General features: G+C 42.1%; 1 protein-coding gene across 4 annotated transcripts in view; it reads right to left on the bottom strand.

Moving 5' to 3' along the window:
• PRUNE2 (prune homolog 2 with BCH domain) overlaps nucleotides 1-19,157 on the bottom strand; it is a 296,154-nt gene that overhangs the window by 87,368 nt on the left and 189,629 nt on the right. For all 4 annotated transcript variants that reach the window (XM_070375739.1, XM_070375740.1, XM_070375741.1 and 1 more), the window contains exons 7-8: nucleotides 10,984-11,142; nucleotides 337-6,916 (exon numbers count right to left, since the gene is read on the bottom strand). In XM_070375739.1, coding sequence (XP_070231840.1) covers nucleotides 337-6,916; nucleotides 10,984-11,142 — 6,739 coding nt within the window. The remainder of the gene's footprint in view (nucleotides 1-336; nucleotides 6,917-10,983; nucleotides 11,143-19,157) is intronic.

Raw genomic sequence — 19,157 nt, 5'->3', positions numbered from 1 at the left:
TGAAGGTGAGAAGGAGAGAACAAGGCTTCATTAACACATTATGTGACTTGTGATCTTTGCAAATGATCTATCTAAAGAGAGAGAGTTTAAAAAATACTTTTATTTTGTAAAAAAAAAAAAAAATACTTTTATTTTGTAGAGCTGTTTAATTTGCATGCACTCTCAAGGATAGTTATTATATAAGCAGTAGATATTACTGCAGTAAGTCAAGACTTGGTTAAGCATGCACTGCAAATGTAGTTAGTTCCTCTGTACCAACATTGGTAGGAAGAGTGCATTTTACAAATTGAATGAAAGCTCAATTTCTCAAGCCTGGAGGAATGAAAGGCTTCTTACCACTTGGTGGTCCTATGTCTCCACCTGCTGGTGAATCTGAACGATCTGTTTCTACTTCCCAGTCAATGTGTGATGGAGACAACTCAGGGTTGGCATCAATTCCGACAGGCAAAGGAACAGACTCAGGGTCTTCGTGAATGTGCAGTACAACTGGCTGGCCTTCGGGCTGTCTGTCTGTGGTCTCAGCATGGTTTTCCTGGTTTCTTTCATCAGGAAGGGCAGAAAGCAGTATCTCTGCTGCTTCGCTCCCCAGAGACTCATCCTCTGGAGTCCCAGATTCCTCTGTGGTTTTGATGCCAGGAGTAGGTTCCGTGAGATAGGATAAATCAAAGGGAGGTGTGTAAGGTACCAACTCATGCTTCAGGGCATCTTCTTCCAAGGGAGGGTCAACACCATAGACAAAGTGTTCAGGCTCTTTCATTAAGTCTTCATCAATATTTTGGCCCATGACATCATACTCAAAGTCACCCCACGAGGCTTCAGAGGAACAGATATCATGCTTCCCTGTCTCCCCATCAAATGGCGTTTCAGGAATGCCTTCTGATAATGTCAACTTACTCATGTCATCTATTGTTCCCGTGGATGTGTTGAGACCCGAGGCATCGCTGAGACTGTGGTCGAAGGCAGCTTCACTGACATCCAGACAAGTGTCCGAGGCTAGCAAAGCATCAGGAACCGTGGCAGGATTCTCAGTAACAGAGGGCTGCTCACGGTCCAACAAGTGCCCTGCATCGGTCTGCCTCTGAGGAAGAAAGTCTTCTGATATCGAAGATCTACTGTCATCCACAGTTGTCTCTTGGTAAGTTACACAAATACCAGTTTCCACATTTTCAATCATTGAGATTGTTCTGTCAACAGGTTCCAAATCTGGTGCCATATCTGGGTTGGCTCCTTGTTCTGATGCTTTTAAGCCTGCATTGTCTTCACCATTAATTTCAGAAGGCTCAGGAAAACACTCGTGAGAGGAAGGCTGAGATGAGTCATTTGTGTTTGTCTGCTCGCTGACTGGAGGCAGTGGAATGACATTTTCAGAGGACAGTTCTGAAGTATAAGGGACAAATTCCTGCCCAGGCTCCTGTCTGGATTCTTCATCTATCTCTGGCTCGGTGAGATATAACTCACTGGCTTCCCTTTCAGGTCCCAGCCCAGCATCCATGTGCTGCTTAGTCTCTGGCTTTACTTCATAATCATGACAAACATCAGGGCTGTTGGAAGCCTGGGAATTGCTGTCGTGGTCACAGTGAGTCAGTATATCAGGATTCTCACCATCTGTCTTCACACTGAAGGGCTGTTTCACACCCATCCACAAGTCGGGCGAAGATGAGGCCAGGTGCCCACCCTCTTGGAAGTTGCCGTGTAAAATATCTGGAACAAACGTGCCCTGGGGGCCCTCAGTAGGGGTAGAGTCACTCCATTCAGAGCCTGACTTGTTCATCATCTGGGTGGGAGAACTGACAGCAGGGAAATCTTCAGAGGTCATGTTTGAATTTGTCATTTCACTTGGGTGTGATTTTTCTTCTTCCCACCAATTTGTTTCTTGACACTCAGTTGTTGCTACACCAGATACAATGCATCCATTTTCATCTGCGTAAGTACAAGACGAGTCTGGCTGGTCCCAGGCAGACAGCACTGAATTCTGACACTGTTCTTGCGTAGGCACTTCAGAGGAGAGTTCATCACCGGCAGAAGACATGAAGGTTTGTTCTCTGGAATCTGTGTCTTTAATTTGTTCCAATATTACAAGTTGGTTAAGCTGATCAGCTTCTGGGTCTGGCTGCCTTGGTTGAATGTTCCAAAGCTGCTCGTGGGCATTCTCCCCATTATGATCTAAAAAGGGTGACTGATGGTTATCATTGAAAGGATTGGTACCATGTAGTGCCAGGGATTCAGTATCACCCTGAATGGGCACTCCCCAAGGACCCATGTTTTCGCACACTGAGGAATTCATTTCTAGCACAGCACTTGAGTTAGATAATTCTCCTTCAAATGCACTCTCGATTGGTCGCCCTTCCTGTAGGGAGGGCTTCCACCACTCCGTGCTCTCAGTTGAGAAGTCAGCCATTTCCAATTTAGAGTAATTTTCATTATTTGGTTCAGCTTTGGGAGATATTTGCCATATGACATCTCCTGTCCTCCCTATTTCTGGAGAAGACCTTGTCTCCTTATCGACTGATGTTACCTGTAATTCAGTCTTCCTTACTGGTGAGAAATTCCAGTGATCAGGGCTGCTTTGTTGATCATCACAGGATGGGTTTGACTTATTCTCATTCTCTGCTTGCTCTGGACTGCCTCTATAGACAGAACATTGCTCAGATTCAGGATCTGCTGTGGCCAAGGACTTATTAGATTTATTCAATGAATCCCAAGCTCTGAGTTCACTCGGAGCCACTTGACAAGTATCCGAATGGATCTCTTTCTCCACTGACTCTTCATAGCCTTCACCATCATCATCAGAACCTGAGCTTGTTGAAATGAAGCTGGTGTCCTCTGGCTGTACAGTTTCAGGAAGATCACGTTCATTTTTCTCCTGATGGCTGACCACTAGCTTTCTTTCCTGATACGCATCTGAATATTCAGAATATCTACCTGTTTCTGGGCTGGATAAAGAAGAAAAGGAATCACCATCTATTGAGTCACCCCAAAACTCTAAAAATTTAGGAACCTTGTGATCTAAGCTCCTTTCAAACCTGTCCATTCTGTTTTTCTCCAAACCCTGCATTTCAGCAACTACTTCTGCATGACCATCAGTAGTCATTAGTTCAGATTCTTGGCGATTCTGTGTATTCCAATCATTTTGATTTTCCTTCTGATGCCCAGTATTGAGTCCTTGGTCCCAGGAAGGCAATGTAGCCGAAGAATCATTTATGTCAGGACTGGATGCACTTGAAAGTGTATACTCACTAGAAATACTATCTCTGTCATCATTTCCTGATAAATTGGCTCTTGGAGGGCTGTTTTCAGTATTCCTAACTTCGAGATTCATAGTTATCTCAGAACTTGCACCACTGACCAGCACATCACTGTCTTTAGGGCCATCCCAAGAGTCAAGGCCTTGGGGACATTCATCAGGTGGCTCTTGGTCAATTTTCTCTGGCTCCAGAATGTCACATTCTTCAGCTTTCTCCACATCCACTTGAGGTAGACACACACTTTTTGTGGAATTCAGCCTACCTGGAATTTCAGTAGTTTCACTTGAATTTCTTCTGGGGCTTATGAGGTGCTCTTCACAGGTCTCTCTTGCTGGCAAGTGATCTTCGGACACCTCTGTTTGCACATCACAGGGGTCTGGAGTGTAAGACCCCTTCTCCTGCTCTAATACTTCCTGGGGTTCCTTGGTCTGAGGACTGGAAGTCACTGAAAAATTTCTGATTTTGCCTGGTTCATTGGAGATTTCTTGATGATCAGATGCAGCTGGGGATGGGCATTCCTGGCTACCTTGCCCTTTTCCAGAAGGTTCTGAGGTTCCATCCATTAGCTCATCACTGGAATTCTCCCTATCAGCAGCTCCGTGGAATTCCTTCTCACTTTCCTTTTGTCCATAGCTAGGACCCTTCCAGGGATCTGAGCATGCAAAATGCTCTGGATTCTCAAGTCTGGTCACCAAATATGCCGAATCACTTGGCAGGGTTCCTCTGCATGTGTCCTGCTTGTCAGGATCGATTGTTTCAGACTCACTGGCTTCAGAGGCTTCCAGCACGTCTGCAATGTGACTATCCTGAATTTTTTCTAATGAGCTGGTTGTTTCAGGAGGTGATCTGCTCTGTTCTGTATCTGTAGCATACGATGGGCTAGGTAATATTAATGATGACATGGCATTATCTCTCATGACAGAATCCCAAATACTATTCGCGATCAGCTGCCCACTTTTCTCATTCAGCACGTGGTATTCATCAGGAGCCACGTCCAGGCTGTGCTCAGAAGAGGCAGGGAGTTCCCAGTCTGCCTGATTTGCCTCCTGATACTCCACGCCCCAGGGTTCTACCTGTCTCACTGAAAATCGGGTTTCAGGTTCGCTACCTTCCGCCATGTACCCTTGTGCCTGACCTTCACCAGTGATGGCCACGCCCGCACTGCAGTCATCCCAGTCCAAGTCATTGTCCATATCCGAGATGGTTGCAGTAGACTGAGTGTCCTCCAGAATCACTCTGTTCCACGTGTCGAGGCTGTCAGGGGCTGCCTGCCGGGCGTCAACACTGCTGTGCAGAAGTGTGAGCTGTCGGTTCGTCTCGTTGTACAGCTGCATCATGCTGGGGTCGTCATAACTGGACTGGCTGCTTTCCCCCATGTCATCCTCAAAGGAGACATTCTGATCATCCGTGGGCTCTACTTGGAGTAGATCTTTATCTGGGCTATGGGTGGCATTTATTTCTGTGCCACCATCTGCCTGAGATGAAGCCCACATTTCCAGGTTCCCAGGACCTGAACTCATTCGATTTCTTGGTGGCTGCTGCGGGGACTGAGGAGGCATGTCAGCGCCCCCTGCAGTACAATTAGCATCTTGTGACTCAAAACCCTCCTCTTTAGTGAGTGGCTTGTCTTTGGTTTCTTTCTCCTCTTTGGCCAATGTTGGTGAAGTATAAGAGTCAGAGGTGGAGTAGTTGGTATCTAAGGGGGAGGGCATTGAGTCTTCCCTGACGTTGGATGCACTGTAGTCAGAACATTTATAGGATAAGAAGGAGTCCTCCCAAGGTGCTGGGACATCTGAACCTCCTTCCTTGTTACTCTCCTCGAAAAGATTCCAAGAATCTACATTTTTGTACATTTTGCCCCTAATTGTTGGGTCCACCACACTGTTCTGATGGTCCTTTGCTGGCTTAGAACTATTCCATGGATGATCCAGATCAGATGTGGGATTTCCAGATATGAGAATATCATCCCTGGGGTCATGGTTCTTCTTGCCCCAGATTTTTTGAACCGCTTCATTATTTGCCTCACTGGGTGAACTGTCCACGAGGTCTTCTGAAGGGAAAGCGATCCCACTTTTGGCCATGGCCCACTCGTTTGGGTCTCTCACAGAAGGTGTCTCGCTGCTCGTTGGGTGCAGATTCCAAGTATTTTTCAAAGCTTTGGCATCACCTTCTTCACCAAATGCACTCCAGGCTGGGAATGACGCTGCAGCAGCTGGTTCCTCATCCTCTGTGGGGTTTCCCCACGGCTCAGGCATGGCTGTGGGAGAGCGGTCAGAACGCCACAGGGCAGCGAAGTCTTCTATCAGGTGGTTTGTTCCATGAGGAGAAACATTCAGCAAACGTGATTTCTCAGGGGGCATGTCCTGAAACTGGAAGTTTTTCTCATCTGAGTCTTGAATATTCTTGTTGCCCAGCCCAGATTGACCAAATTCTGACTCCCAGGGACTTGACTTTGGGAAGTCAAGATTCTTGGGTTGAAATATAGAGTCTGAGGCTCTTCTATCAGCTGGGCTTGGCTTATGATCTTTCCAGGACTCAGGGCTCTGGAAGACAGATTCCTGCTTGCTGGAACTCCATGCATCCACGATATTTTTAGAGTCGATTTCCAAACCATCCCACCAGCTGCTGCATCGCGCCCGGGTTAGAGGTGGCCCTGGGTGGCCTGTGTTGACTGTCTTGGGGGTCATGTCTTCTGAACAGAGCAGAGCTGGTTCTTCAGTGGATGGTGAACTTTCCACAAAGCTGTTCATAGGTGTTGGTGGGATCCTCTTTCCAACAGTTTTTAGACTTTCTGGAGAAGGAGATTCATCTTGCATAAAACCTGTCAGGCTCAAATTTCTTTCAGAATTATCCCTGGGACTTTCTTGTCTCTGGACAAACTCCTCATCAAATTCCACGAGGCTCTCTTTGCCAGCCCCTGACAAGAGAGAACTGGATGAATAATTAGGCATGTCCATCCCCCTCCTGTCAAGTTCTTTAGACCCCATGGTGAGCTGTCCTTCTGAGGAATCGCTGTTGGGGAAGAAGTCATCTGTTGGGGAGTAGTCTGCAGAACGGGAGGATGGTTGGGACTGCCCAGAAACCCTGGGTGCTGGGTCAAAGTTGAAAAGGTCGAATGATTGACCATGTTCTCCAGAGCGGGCATGCTCCTCCGCTACTGCTCCTTCGGGGATGGGACTGTAGGAGTCAAACCCTGGGAGGAGGCTGTGGTGAGGCCCCGCCCCTTCTCCCACAGGGCTGTCGTCACTGAGGAACACGGAGCTCTCCTTGGATGAGCGGCTGCTCCTGATGGTGGCCAGCCCACTGTCTGGGCTCACCAGGTCCGCATTGACATCCACCTGGGCCTGGTTAGAATCGCCGAGATCAGGAGGATTTTCCAAGAAATTCACGGAGCTGGGCTGTGGCTCTACATCAGAACCATACAACTCCATAATCCCTGAAGATCCCTGGGAGAGGGGGGCACTGCCTGCCACCGCTTCTGTGGAGGATGTCCGGCTGTTGGAGGCCATCTCCGGACACCTCCTATTGATGACTTCCTTGACAAGGAGAACCACCTGATCACAAGTCACCGAAGGGTTCTCCTGCTGGTACACCAGGATCTCATCACAGCCACACTCAAAGGGTTCCAGCTCCAGGCAAGGGTTCTGGCACTCTTCCAGTTCACAGCAGATCTGTTGGGGAGGAACAGGGATTTGTGTGAGCACTCAGGTTCTTTTTGCCCTTTGCAATTTGTCTTTCTTAATTTTTTGTAATATAAAATTAATCTGTGTTCATCTGTCTAGAAAAAAAGACAGAACTCAGAATAGTAGAATGAAAAACACACCAAATTCAACTTAATTTACCACCACATTCTCTAATCCAACCAAACTGGCTTTTTGTTGAACCCCAAATCCAGTTGCTCAGTTTTGCTGGCTCTAAAAAGTTATAGGTAAAGAGAGATAAAACTACTTAAATCCTTTCCTCAGTGTAACTTAATGCCATCATCCAACAGGAGCAAAATTCAGCTTTGCAAAAGGCAGAGATAATGCTAGTTGTAGACAAAACTGGGGGGAAAATATTGGACTAGGGAAAATGATGCAGAAGGAAGACTCCTGTTTGTCATAGGCAGCTGAGACCTGCTTTAAGGTAAAGGAGAAAGTAGGAAGAGGAAGCAGTTTCCAGGGGCAGCTTTCTCAACAGCACTCAGGCTCCAGCCTTCTCTTCCTGCCCCCAGAAGCACTGACAGAGCCCAGAATAGACAGAGCTTCCGTGGAAAGTAGGCGGATGTGAGGCCAAAACTGCGCTGTAGCTCTATGACTTCCTGGGAAATGCTGAGGACATTTTGCACACTGGGCCTTTGAAATGGCCCCAGAGGATAAGTGGAGGTAATAACAACAAAAACAGTTATAAATACAGAGCTCACATAGACAATAATAATAATAATTAACATTCATTGACTGCTTTCATATGCCAGGCACAGTTCTAAGGATTTTATGTGCAATATCTCCTTTAATCCTCACAATAATTCTACAAGGTAGAAAATTTTCCAAAAATTATTTTTTATTTATTTTTGACTGTACTGGGGTTCCACTGCTGCTTGGGCTCTTCTCTAGTTGCAGCAACTGAGGGTACTCTTCGTCGAGGTGTGTGGGCTTCTCATTGAGGTGGCTTCTCTTGTTACAAAGCAGGGGCTCTAGGGCATGCAGGCTTCAACAGTTGTGGCTCCCAGACTCAGGCCCATTAGTTATGGCACAATAGGCTCATTTGCTCTGCAGCATGTGAAATCTTCCTGGATCAAGGATCGAACCTGGGTGTCTTACACTGGCAGGTGGATACTTTACCACTGAGCCACCAGGGAAGCCCCGTAGTAGCCCTCCTGTTATCCCCATTTTTTCAGTGAGGAAATAGAGACACAGAAAGTTTAAATAATTTGACCAACAACACGCAGGTATCAATGGATGGAGCCACATTTTTGAACTCAGGCAACTGAGCTATAGAGGCTGACCCTTAACCAATTGTGACCACATGGCCAAAGAAGGATTCCTCTAGAACAGTCCTGACTTTGTGTTGCTTAAGATCTCAAGGAGATGTCTCTTAAGTGATAGATGGGGAGGGCTGGTGAGGAGAGACAGGGTGGAGTCAACTCAAGGGCTTCTAATCCCTTCATCTATCTTCTACTTCTGTCTGTTTTAGATTAACCAACATTTAAATCAGTTTGCTACAAAAAGTGATTTGAAACCACTGTTTTAGAGGCTTAGGAGACTTTAGTCCCATCCCTAGGAAACCAGTGACCAAAGATATAATAAAATTTTATTTATAAGACATAACAAAAGCTTTGAAACTGTGTGAAACAAAGTACTGAAAAAGCCACAGGCTGGTGATGCAATTCACAGATGGGTCAGAAGGGTATCAGATGCATCTGCAGCAAGAGAAGGGGGCTTGTTCACACTTGGACTTAAGGGCACAGAGAACCTGGAGAGTGTCAAGAAATGGATCTCTTGGGGGACAGAAAGTGACGATGTTGAAAAGAAGGGAGTTGAGACTTCACCTCTAGCCATCTGTGAGTAGACCAGGTGTCTAAGCCATTAGTGAGGAAAGATAAGTGATGAAATGGTTCTATGTCTGTGTCATCCATATTATAATGAATTATGTATAGTCCCATATTAGTTATTAAATATGCCTGATTTGGTATATCACTGGCCTATTTTCACTGACTTTTTAAAAAAGGAATGTTGTTTTTTTAAAAAAATTTACTTATTTATTTTGGATGCACTGGGTCCTTGTTGCTGTGTGGGCTTTCTCTAGTTGTGGTGAGCAGGGGTACTGCTCTTCACGGCGGTGCATGGGCTTCTCACTGTGGTGGCTTCTTTTGCTGCAGAGCACAGGCTCTAGGCGTTTGGGTTTCAGTAATTGCAGCATGCAGCCTCAACAGTTGTGGCTCATGGGCTCTAGAATATGGGCTCAGTAGCTGTAGCACATGGGGGTCTTAGTTGCTCAATGGCACATGGAATCTTCCCAAACCAGGGATTAAACCCATGCCCCCTGCATTGACAGGCAGATTCTTATCCATTGCACCATCAGGGAAGTCCTAATTTTGTCTACTTCTTATATTATGAAAACGTTGGGTTAAAAGACTCAGCTCTCAACCAAGATGGTTTGACTGATTACCCAAACAGAATTTTATTATAGTACCTGGAGGAAAACTTTTTTTGAAAAATGTATGTTTTTCTCCGACATGTCCAAGGTGTCCAAGGTATTTGATTAGTGGCTGTGTCAAAATACTAACTTTGATTAAAGCTTCAGATCAGTTATTAAGCATTGGGAACCAAACAGGTATTTAGTCAGGGAATAAATTTTGTTAGTTATTACCAGGTAGCAATCCTCAAAGCAAACAGCACCCAAAGGATGATGACTTTTATTTGGGTGAAAAAGATATGATCTTTCTCTTTATGGATTCAGCCAAGAAAAGAAATGGTTATGGGGCTCTTTTAAAGTCCCTATATGGATGAAGGGAGTCAAAAGGTACAAACTTCCAGTTACAAATAAGTCACGAGGATGTCATGTACAGCTTGGTGACTATAGTTAACAACGCTGTATTGCATATTTGAAAGTTGCCAAGACAGTAGAAGGGCTTCCCAGGTGGCACAAGTGATAAAGAACCTGACTGCCAATGCAGGAGACATAAGAGACTCAGGTTTGATCCCTGGGTTGGGAAGATCCCCTGGAGAAGAGAATGGCAACCCACTCCAGTATTCTGGCCTGGAGAGTCCCATGGACAGAGGAGCCTGGCGGGCTACTATCCATAGGGTCGCACAGAGTTGGACAGAACTAAAGGGATTTAGCTTGCACACAAGAGAGTAGAGAGTAGTTCTCGTTGCAAGAAAAAAAAATTATATATTATAAAAATATATAATTATACAAAAATATCATTATATATATGATGGATGTTAACTAGACTTAATGTGGTGATCATTTTGCAACATATACAAGCATTGAATCATTATGTTGTACACTTGAAATTAATATAAGGCTATCTGTCAATTATACCTCAATTAAAAAATGAAAAAAAAGCCAACATTTACCTCACTGCCAATTCTGGTTAGTAACAGAGCATAACAGCTAAAAACTTAAAAACTGAATTAAAGCACTTAACACTAATTAATTAATTAGTTAATTTATACCATCAAAACTAAAAATTTGAGAAATAACTAGCCAAATGTGCAAAGTACCCCCAACATTTCTTCTTTTAAAGTAACATTTAAGCTACCATCAATTTATTTATTTATTTGTTTTGGGCTGTGCTGGGTCTTCGCTGGGCTTTCCTTTAGTTGCACCAAGCAGGGGTTACTCTCTAGTTGCGGTGCATGGGCTTCTCACTGTGGTGGTTTCTCCTGTTGTGGAGCACAGGCTCTAGAGCACATGGGCTGCAGTAGTTGTCACACGTGAGCTCAGTAGTTGGAGCTTCCAGGCTCCAGAGCACAGGCTCAATAGTTGTAACACATAGGCTTCGTTGCTCCCCTGCATGTGGCATCTTCCCAGATCAGGGATTGAACCAGTGTCTCCTGCATTCGCAGGTAGATTCTTTACCACTGAGCCACCAGGGAAACCCAGCCTCCAACATTTCTTAAAACTCAAATTCTAGGACCTTATCTCTTGGGCTAATTTCTCTAAGCCACCGGTCCATTGCCATCTTCTACCCCATGTTCTGAGAGCCAGCAGATGGGGATTCGTGAAATCGTTGGGTCAAGGAAGTTCTTACCTGACTGCACAGCTCTAGGTTCTCAGAATACACAGCGATCTGTTGTCTGGGCTGCTGCTCCTCTGACAGGTAACTGGCCAGGAGGATGAGGACATCAAAACCAAACTTGTCTGTGAATGCTTTCAAATCACTGGTGATATTGCTGTGAAATGTACAGTTCTGAAACAACAGGCAATTTGATATTAACATCAAGCTACTCGGCTCTGGTGAATCATGCCACAAATTTGTCCAGTCTTAAGATGTATTACAAATGATACTTATTATTAGATACAAATGAAATAAACACTTTGAGAAAGTTTGCAAATTTTTCATACTATGGCTTGAAATATACATTCCTTGTTTTGTTTTGTTTTCCTAAACCAAGAAAGGAAGGCATCGTTGTTGTTACCATTAAGAACAGTTTAGAGAGGAACAAATAGCTTACCATCTTTCCCCTAAAATGTTTGACTTTATAAAACATACTTTTCCTTCTACTGTTCACATGACATAGGAATGTCTGTAGAATATTATTACAACCCACTAGAAAAGTAGGAGGAAGTTATTGTTTTTTTCTGTAATTATTTTCTAATGATTATTAACTCCAAGCAGAATTCCTGAGGATATACTCAACTGAGTTTACCAAATTCTTTTTATTCCAATGTAGAAATCTAGGAGATTTGTGTCAGGGATGTAATGTCAGATCTGCTTGCTCTTTCTATGTGATATCTAAAGAGGAAGGAATAACTGGAAAAGGGACCCATCATCACAGAGTATACCCAGACCTGTAGCTCACATCACCTGTGGGAATGTTCTGGCCTTTTTGAATTTTATTAACTACAATGAGACCCACTTTTTGTCTGCATGGTTATCTCTCTTTCTTAAAACAATACTGCTAAGTCACTTCAGTCGTGTCCGACTCTGTGCGACACCATAGACAGCAGCCCACCAGGCTCCCCCGTCCCTGGGATTCTCCAGGCAAGAACACTGGAGTGGGTTGCCATTTCCTTCTCCAATGCATGAAAGTGAAAAGTGAAAGTGAAGTGGCTCAGTCATGTCTGACTCCTAGCAACCCCATGGACTGCAGCCCACCAGGCTCCTCCGTCCATGGGATTTGCCAGGCAAGAGTACTGGAGTGGGGTGCCATTGCCTTCTCCCTACAACAATACACTGAAGACCATATGTTACCCCCTAGCATAATGCCTGGCATATACTAGTTGCTCAAGAAAAGTTTGTTGAATGAATGGAGAGACACAGAAAACCAACCTGTGTTACATAATCCTTTATCATAGTGTGTGTGTATATATATATATATATATAAAATATTAATAACACCTGTAAATGACAATCACATAATCTTCACCTGATAATCCATAGCTCTACTCAATGAAAATCACCTTAATGTGCATTCAAGAGATATAAAGAATTCTGTTAATTCTTTCCTGATTACAAAGTCATCAGAATTATGCATGGCACTGGTAAAACATTAAAGCAGTACAGAAAAGCAGCCCATAGGAAGTGGAAATACCATACACCTCCACCTCAAATAACCATTATGAAGAGCTAAACAGTGCAGCACATATAGGTGCAGACTTTTTTCATGTCCAGATGAATGTTTGTATATGGTAGCTCTTTAACACTTGTGGATTTGATATTCGTAGCTTAGACTATTTAGCCACTTGAAATATCCCATAATACATGTACTCTGTAATTCTGCTGAGCTGAATGTCAAGGTTGATGAGGTCACCGAGAGAGAAAATGAGAAACCTGGCCATTGGGTGGATCCAACCCATCAGTGGCTTCCCTGCCTCTAGGAGGCTTGCTGTCTACTCCTGTGGCCACTACTCTCATTAGCTGTCTCATGAGGCTACTTTCACTTTTGGTTACAAGGAAGTGCACATGGGAATTCACAAAGATCTCAGGATACATTGCTGATGAATACAAAGGGTCTACTGTATGGACCTGGTAATGAAATGTATGATGCTCAAATACAATAGCTTTTGGAAGTATGCACACAGTCAGCTTTCATGCATTTAATTTATTGTCCAAGTGTCATAATAAGAATCTTTAAATAAGTACTTCAAAAATTAATTCACTCACAAAAGTAGATTTTTAGAATGAGTTTTTTTAATTGGACCTTATACACAATGTGCATTCAATAGATAAAATTATTTCAAATCATTATTGGTGTTAACTATCAAGAATCTCAATGCTGAGCTTCTTGCTATTATGAATTGCAAAAAAAGATGAGGTCCTAAAGGAAAACAATAATGGACAACAACCATGTACATCTTATCTCCAATGACTAAAGGCTTTGGCATAAAAAGACTTAGAATTTTCCTTTCAAAATATTTTTTCATGATGTGCATAAACTCATTTCCCCCAACATATTTATAAACCCTTGAAAGAAGACACACCACTTCTAAAAGATTCTGACACACAATAGTAATTACCATGACCCTTCTAGCTGGTTCCCTCACACAAGAGAAAGCAGGTTTTACTGGTACCTGAGTGCAAGATTAGCACTCAAGAGAATCAGCATTGTTCAAAGCCCTACTTGTGGAATATGTGCTATTCAAAAAAGATGGCTTAGCTCCAATCTCTCTGGACTTTGTATTAAAATGATGGCCCCAAGATCTTGCTAAACTCTAATCCAGCAGCACTGGCACCATCAGGCATCTTGTTAGAAAAGAAGGGTCTCAGGTCACACTCCAGACCTACTGAAGCAGAATCTGTGTTTCCCACAAATCCTAGGCAATTCAAATGCACATGGAAATCTGAAAAGCACTGCTCTGGGGAGCCATTTTTAATTTATATATTTTCCTGTGAACCAACCCTTTGCACTCAGTGCTGTCATGGGCCTTTTACTGACTCAGGCCCTCAGCTCCCTGCTGTTCATTCCAGCCTCATGATTAACATCACCATGGGATGTGTACTTTTAGGCTACTTTGTCAGAGGTTCTCATTTAGCAGCCCAGGATTGGGTCCAAGAATCTGTAATTTCATTATGTACCTCAAGTGATTCTTAGAATCAAGCTCCTTTGTATAATTCCCCAGTTTTCCTCTGGGTGGCCCTGAATTCCACAGGATCACAGAGTATTGATAAAACAAAGACTTATGTGAACCCAAGAAACAAAATACTTATCTTTTACAGTAACCCCAAAACAGAGATCGTCAACTACTATGTCCTATCCACCCTAATAAAATTGCCCAAGCCAGATTCAATCTCACTGGCTTTAGGATAATGCCAGGAATTTCATGTTTAAAACAGAATCAAACAAGCAAAAGAGTAAGATTCTTCAGGAATCTGGGAGGCAGGGTTTGTTTGTTCTGCTTTTATGCTGGTGCTGTTTGCATAGGAGATAATTTATTATTGTCTTCTAGCTACACAGGGAGTCATGTGCTGCGACACCTCTTATGTTGCTGACAAGCTAGGCTGGCCCTGAATAAATACCACTTCATCATGAACACAACCCACTGTAGATACAGGTTGGCATTTTATTCCCCCCATCTGCCTTCTACCTGATAAATTACTGTTTTAGTTACATGTATACAAATACTATTTGTTAATCTGCTCAAATATCTCCAAAATGTTTTCCCCACCTGAAGTTAAAATTATATGCATATATATATCCCAATTTGCCAAAGGTTTAGAAAATAGAGGAATACAACCTTCATTTACCACCTCTACACCCATCATCCAACCCTCCATATTTGAAATATGACCCCAGCCTGAGATTGTTGCATGAAATTTAGGAAGTTATATTACTAATTGTTAAACCTGAAAATTGACTGGTGAAAGCCCAGACTATTTCAACATATCAGTTAGGAAGAAAGGCAAGTGGTCCCAGCCGCAGTCTTTTGTCACTCATGGATCTAGAGATTAGATCGTTAGAGACTTTTAGAGGTCATGAGTTATTTTGCTTGAGCAATTCCCGGTTTTGAAATTAGTAGAAAGCCTGAAAATGTAGGGAGAGAAAGGTCTTGCTATTTCTTGGCCAAAAGCCAAGGTGTAGATGTCAAGGGCCCTCAGAAGAGGTTGGTGATAGATCATAAGGACAAAGGGCAGGCAAACAGAAATGGCAGGGCTATATTCTAACTAATACAAAAACCAAGATAGTGATAGTGTCCAAAAGACGTACTACTTTTGTGGTTGAAAGTACTTGGACAAATGCAATGGAAAATTCCATTCTCTCACAAAATCCCATTTTAGTTCTTAACCCATTACTCTGAAAATTTTAGTTTTTATTCTATATGCCTATTAGCTTTAGTACATCACATGAAATAAGTGATCTAAATAATGTCTTATAAACAACTGAGTCCTTAAATGTGCACATTCTTTGAGAGAAAAACCACTCTCCTTACAACACCCATATGTACATATTCTATTGTCTTCTGAATCCCTCCTGTCAGATTTCTGCCCCTCCAATCATTCCACTGAAACTGCTCTTCTCAAAAGTATCAATCATTTCCAGGTCACCAAATCCAAAAATCTATTTCCTCTTCTTACTTTAATTGACTTCTCCCAATAATTTCATGAGGTTGATTTTCCCTCTTTCTTGAAACACTTAATTCCTTCACTTCCCCGTCATTACACTTTCTCTCAACTCATTGGCTACTCCTCCGTCATCTTTGCTGCTGCTTCTCCCCTAGTCAACTTTTAAATGTTTCTAACCTCTTTCTTGTTCACACTTTCTCCTTAGTGATTTCATCCAGTCACATGGCTTTCAAATCATCTATCTGCCAGTGACAACCAAATCACATCCACCTGAATGCTAACCTGATTTACCTATGTGATATCATCACATCAATATCTCATAAGTGTCTCAAATAAAGTACAACCTACCTCCACCCCAGTTTCCTCCATAGCATGAAATGGTACCACCATTCGCCCAGTTCCTCAAATCAAACATCTAGGAATTATTCTTTATCCTCTTTTCCCCTTCATTCCTCACATAATCCATCTGCAACTCTTATTAACTTTCCCTCTGAAACATATCTCAAGTCCAAACACTTCTCTCACTTCTTTCCATCTCTATTACTGTCATGGCCACAGTCACCATCATCTCTCCCCTGAACTTGGGTGACAGTCTCCCAACTGGTCTCTCTGAAGTGGCTCATCTCCTTTCCCTATGACTAGTTCTTCACACAAGACCAAGACAGAGCTTTGAAAAATGTAGCCAAAACCATGATACTTGTGAGCTTAAAACTCACTCAAGAGTTTCTCAATGCAAATATTTACTATTTTTTTTTTTTTTTTTTAAAAAAAAAACAGGGAAGAGAAAGGTTTAATGTCCTTGAAACTGAGTTCTTATAAACCAATGCAAAAAAGTAGACATAGCAATAGAAAAAAAACAGTTGGTGAACATAATTCACAACTGAAATACCTGAAATCATTAATAATCAAAGAAAACCTTTGATAATGTTTTATGTTCTCTTTTCCTATAATTGGTAAATACGGCTGAATGGGCATTCTTATACATTGTTAGAAATATATTCCAAAGAAATAATTATATATGCACATGAAAGTTTTATGGACAAAGCTATTCACTAGATTACTATAATAACTAAAACTTTGAAACAATCTAAATGTCCTACAATAGAGAAATAGTTCAATAAATTATGGAACCGTAACATAAAAGAATGTTATGTTGGTATTAAAAACCACACTATCAAAGAATACTTAATAACACAAGAAAACATCGGACATAGTGTAAAGTAGAAAATAATTTCTATAATCATATAAAATTAGAATGTCACTTCTATATGTATGCAAATAATATATATTGAAATTAAAATACAATGGGTATTAAGAATCTTGATATTAAAGTGGACATTGTGTCTCTCTATTAACTTGGGGTACTTTCTCCGAAGCTCCTGGTAAAGTCTTTGGAGGCTAACTGGCTTTGCCATTCACTAGCTGAGTGTGTTAAGTGAGTTTACTTAATTTCTCTAAAGTCCTCATCTGTAAGCCCTCACCTCATAAAACTGTTAAGATTACTAAGAACTTAATGTGTATCAAAAAGCAGGCCCAATGCCTGGCATATAATGGACAATAAACATTAAATCTCTAAATGGCAACCCACTCCAGTGTTCTTGCCTGGAGAATCCCAGGGATGGGGGAGCCTGGTGGGCTGCCGTCTATGGGGTCGCACAGAGTCGGACACAACTGAAGTGACTTGGCAGCAGCAGCAGCAGCAAAGGTCATGCTTAGGACTCACGGGAATAATTAGATTCATAGAAAGTATTTCACAAATTCTTGGTACAGCAACTGATTATTCATATTACAATTTCTTGCCTTATATTCTAATACTGTGAACTTCGTAATCATAATCACACACAAGTCACTGAAGTGAATCACATGTAAAATTCCTAGATGAGAGATTACAGAGGAAGTTACACCTGAAGCAAAGTCATTTTAAAAAGTAAAATAACATAAAAACTCTGGATCAGGCAGTGTTTCTCATTAATGGATGCTTTATCCTTAATTCTAGGTTAAAGTCAATGAACGAGCTTCAGTTTGCCACTACACAAATAAAACAAAAACACGTACAGTGATTTTTTCTTCAGCCAAAGCACCATGGATAGAGTCTTTTGCATCGTTCCAAGTGCCATACTACCTTTGTGCCAGGCTGGGACCTGGACCAATTGCTGCATGCTTGCACCTGGACAAATGTCTCCTTAAGCAACAAAATACAAAGAAATGATAAGGGACTAAAAAATAAATACACCTGTGGGCAGTTGGGGCAAATTATGGACAAGACAACACAAAAAGACCACAAAATTCAACTGCCACTTCTGAAGAGCAGGGAGAAAAACAAGGTGTTGGGAGCAAAATCAGGTATCATGCATGCCCCCTACTGCTGCTGGTGCTAAGTCGTTTCAGTCGTGTCTGACTCTGTGTGACCACATAGACGGCAGCCCACCAGGCTCCCCCATCCCTAGGATTCTCCAGGAGTGGGTTGCCATTTCCTTCTCCAATGCATGAAAGTGAAAAGTGAAAGTGAAGTCGCTCAGTCGTGTCCGACTCTTAGTGACCTCATGGACTGCAGCCTACCAGGCTCCTCCATCCATGGGATTTTCCAGGCAAGAGTGAGTGCCCCCTGCACTCACCACCAAAGGCATGGGCCAACCACCTAAGCCACCGCTTTGCCCGGATCCCTGGATCAGTCAGTCAGGGGAGTAAGCAAGGGAAACTGCTACTTGTTTTTGCCCCCCACTGCTGCAGCAGGGGCCCCAATAAAAGCTTGCCTCTTACCAATTTCTATTGCTTAAGGAAGGCCAAGAGCCCTGGTTGGTATCACCTTCAATGGAGTTTACTCCTCATGCTAGTACCTTCCATTTAGATCTAATACTCTAGACTACACACTTAATCCAAAACAGTTGTCTCTCTTGCAAATCACAGATGAAATTTATTGAGTAATGCTTTTACTAAATAAAATAAAAATAAATCATTTTCTAATGTCAAGAACAAGTTATAGATTTATCATGTCTGAATTTTTTTTCTTCTTGCAGGAAATAGGAAAAGTGAGTAGATAGAATCTGTAGATAGGAAGCTTATATAGAAATCATTACCAAGACTAAAATACAAGCTCACACAGTTTCATCTTTGAGAAGAATGAGTCTTAGAAACATAGTATGACAATCCATAACTACCTTGTAAGCACAATGGTTAGCATGGATTGCTGAGTTACTGAAATTTAAGAGGATGGTTTGACATTTATACTGTGTGGATTTACTTGTAGATTGAGGACTATTTTTTTTTTTAAATCAAGATATATGAAAAATGCTGAGGTATGTACACAAACGTTCTTACTGAAAGCTTCATGATTTATGCTACCAATATTTCATTATGATGTTTAAAATATTCAGCAATAATAAAGTCTGATAATTTTGACAGGAAAATGATTTATGAGAGCACAAAATGCATAAATTAAAGAGATTTTATTTATTCTGTTTTTCGTACACACTTTAATTGGTAGGCAAAGATATTCACCTCGTTTTTACCACATGTCATTAAAAAAAAAAAAAACTATTGTTCTTATTCCCAGAAGCTAGCCAACTCATTTTAGTAGTAAAAACTTCACTGATCTATTTAAACTATATTATGCATCATATTTTGAAAATAGAGCCAAACAGCACATATTATCATTAAAAAAAGAGCCCTTTTGTAAAAAGATTTTGTGAAAATTAACTGCA

Source organism: Bos mutus, chromosome 8 (assembly GCF_027580195.1).
Source record: "Bos mutus isolate GX-2022 chromosome 8, NWIPB_WYAK_1.1, whole genome shotgun sequence".
Classification (NCBI taxonomy): Eukaryota; Metazoa; Chordata; class Mammalia; order Artiodactyla; family Bovidae; genus Bos; species Bos mutus.
This window is presented reverse-complemented; position numbering and strand designations above follow the sequence as displayed.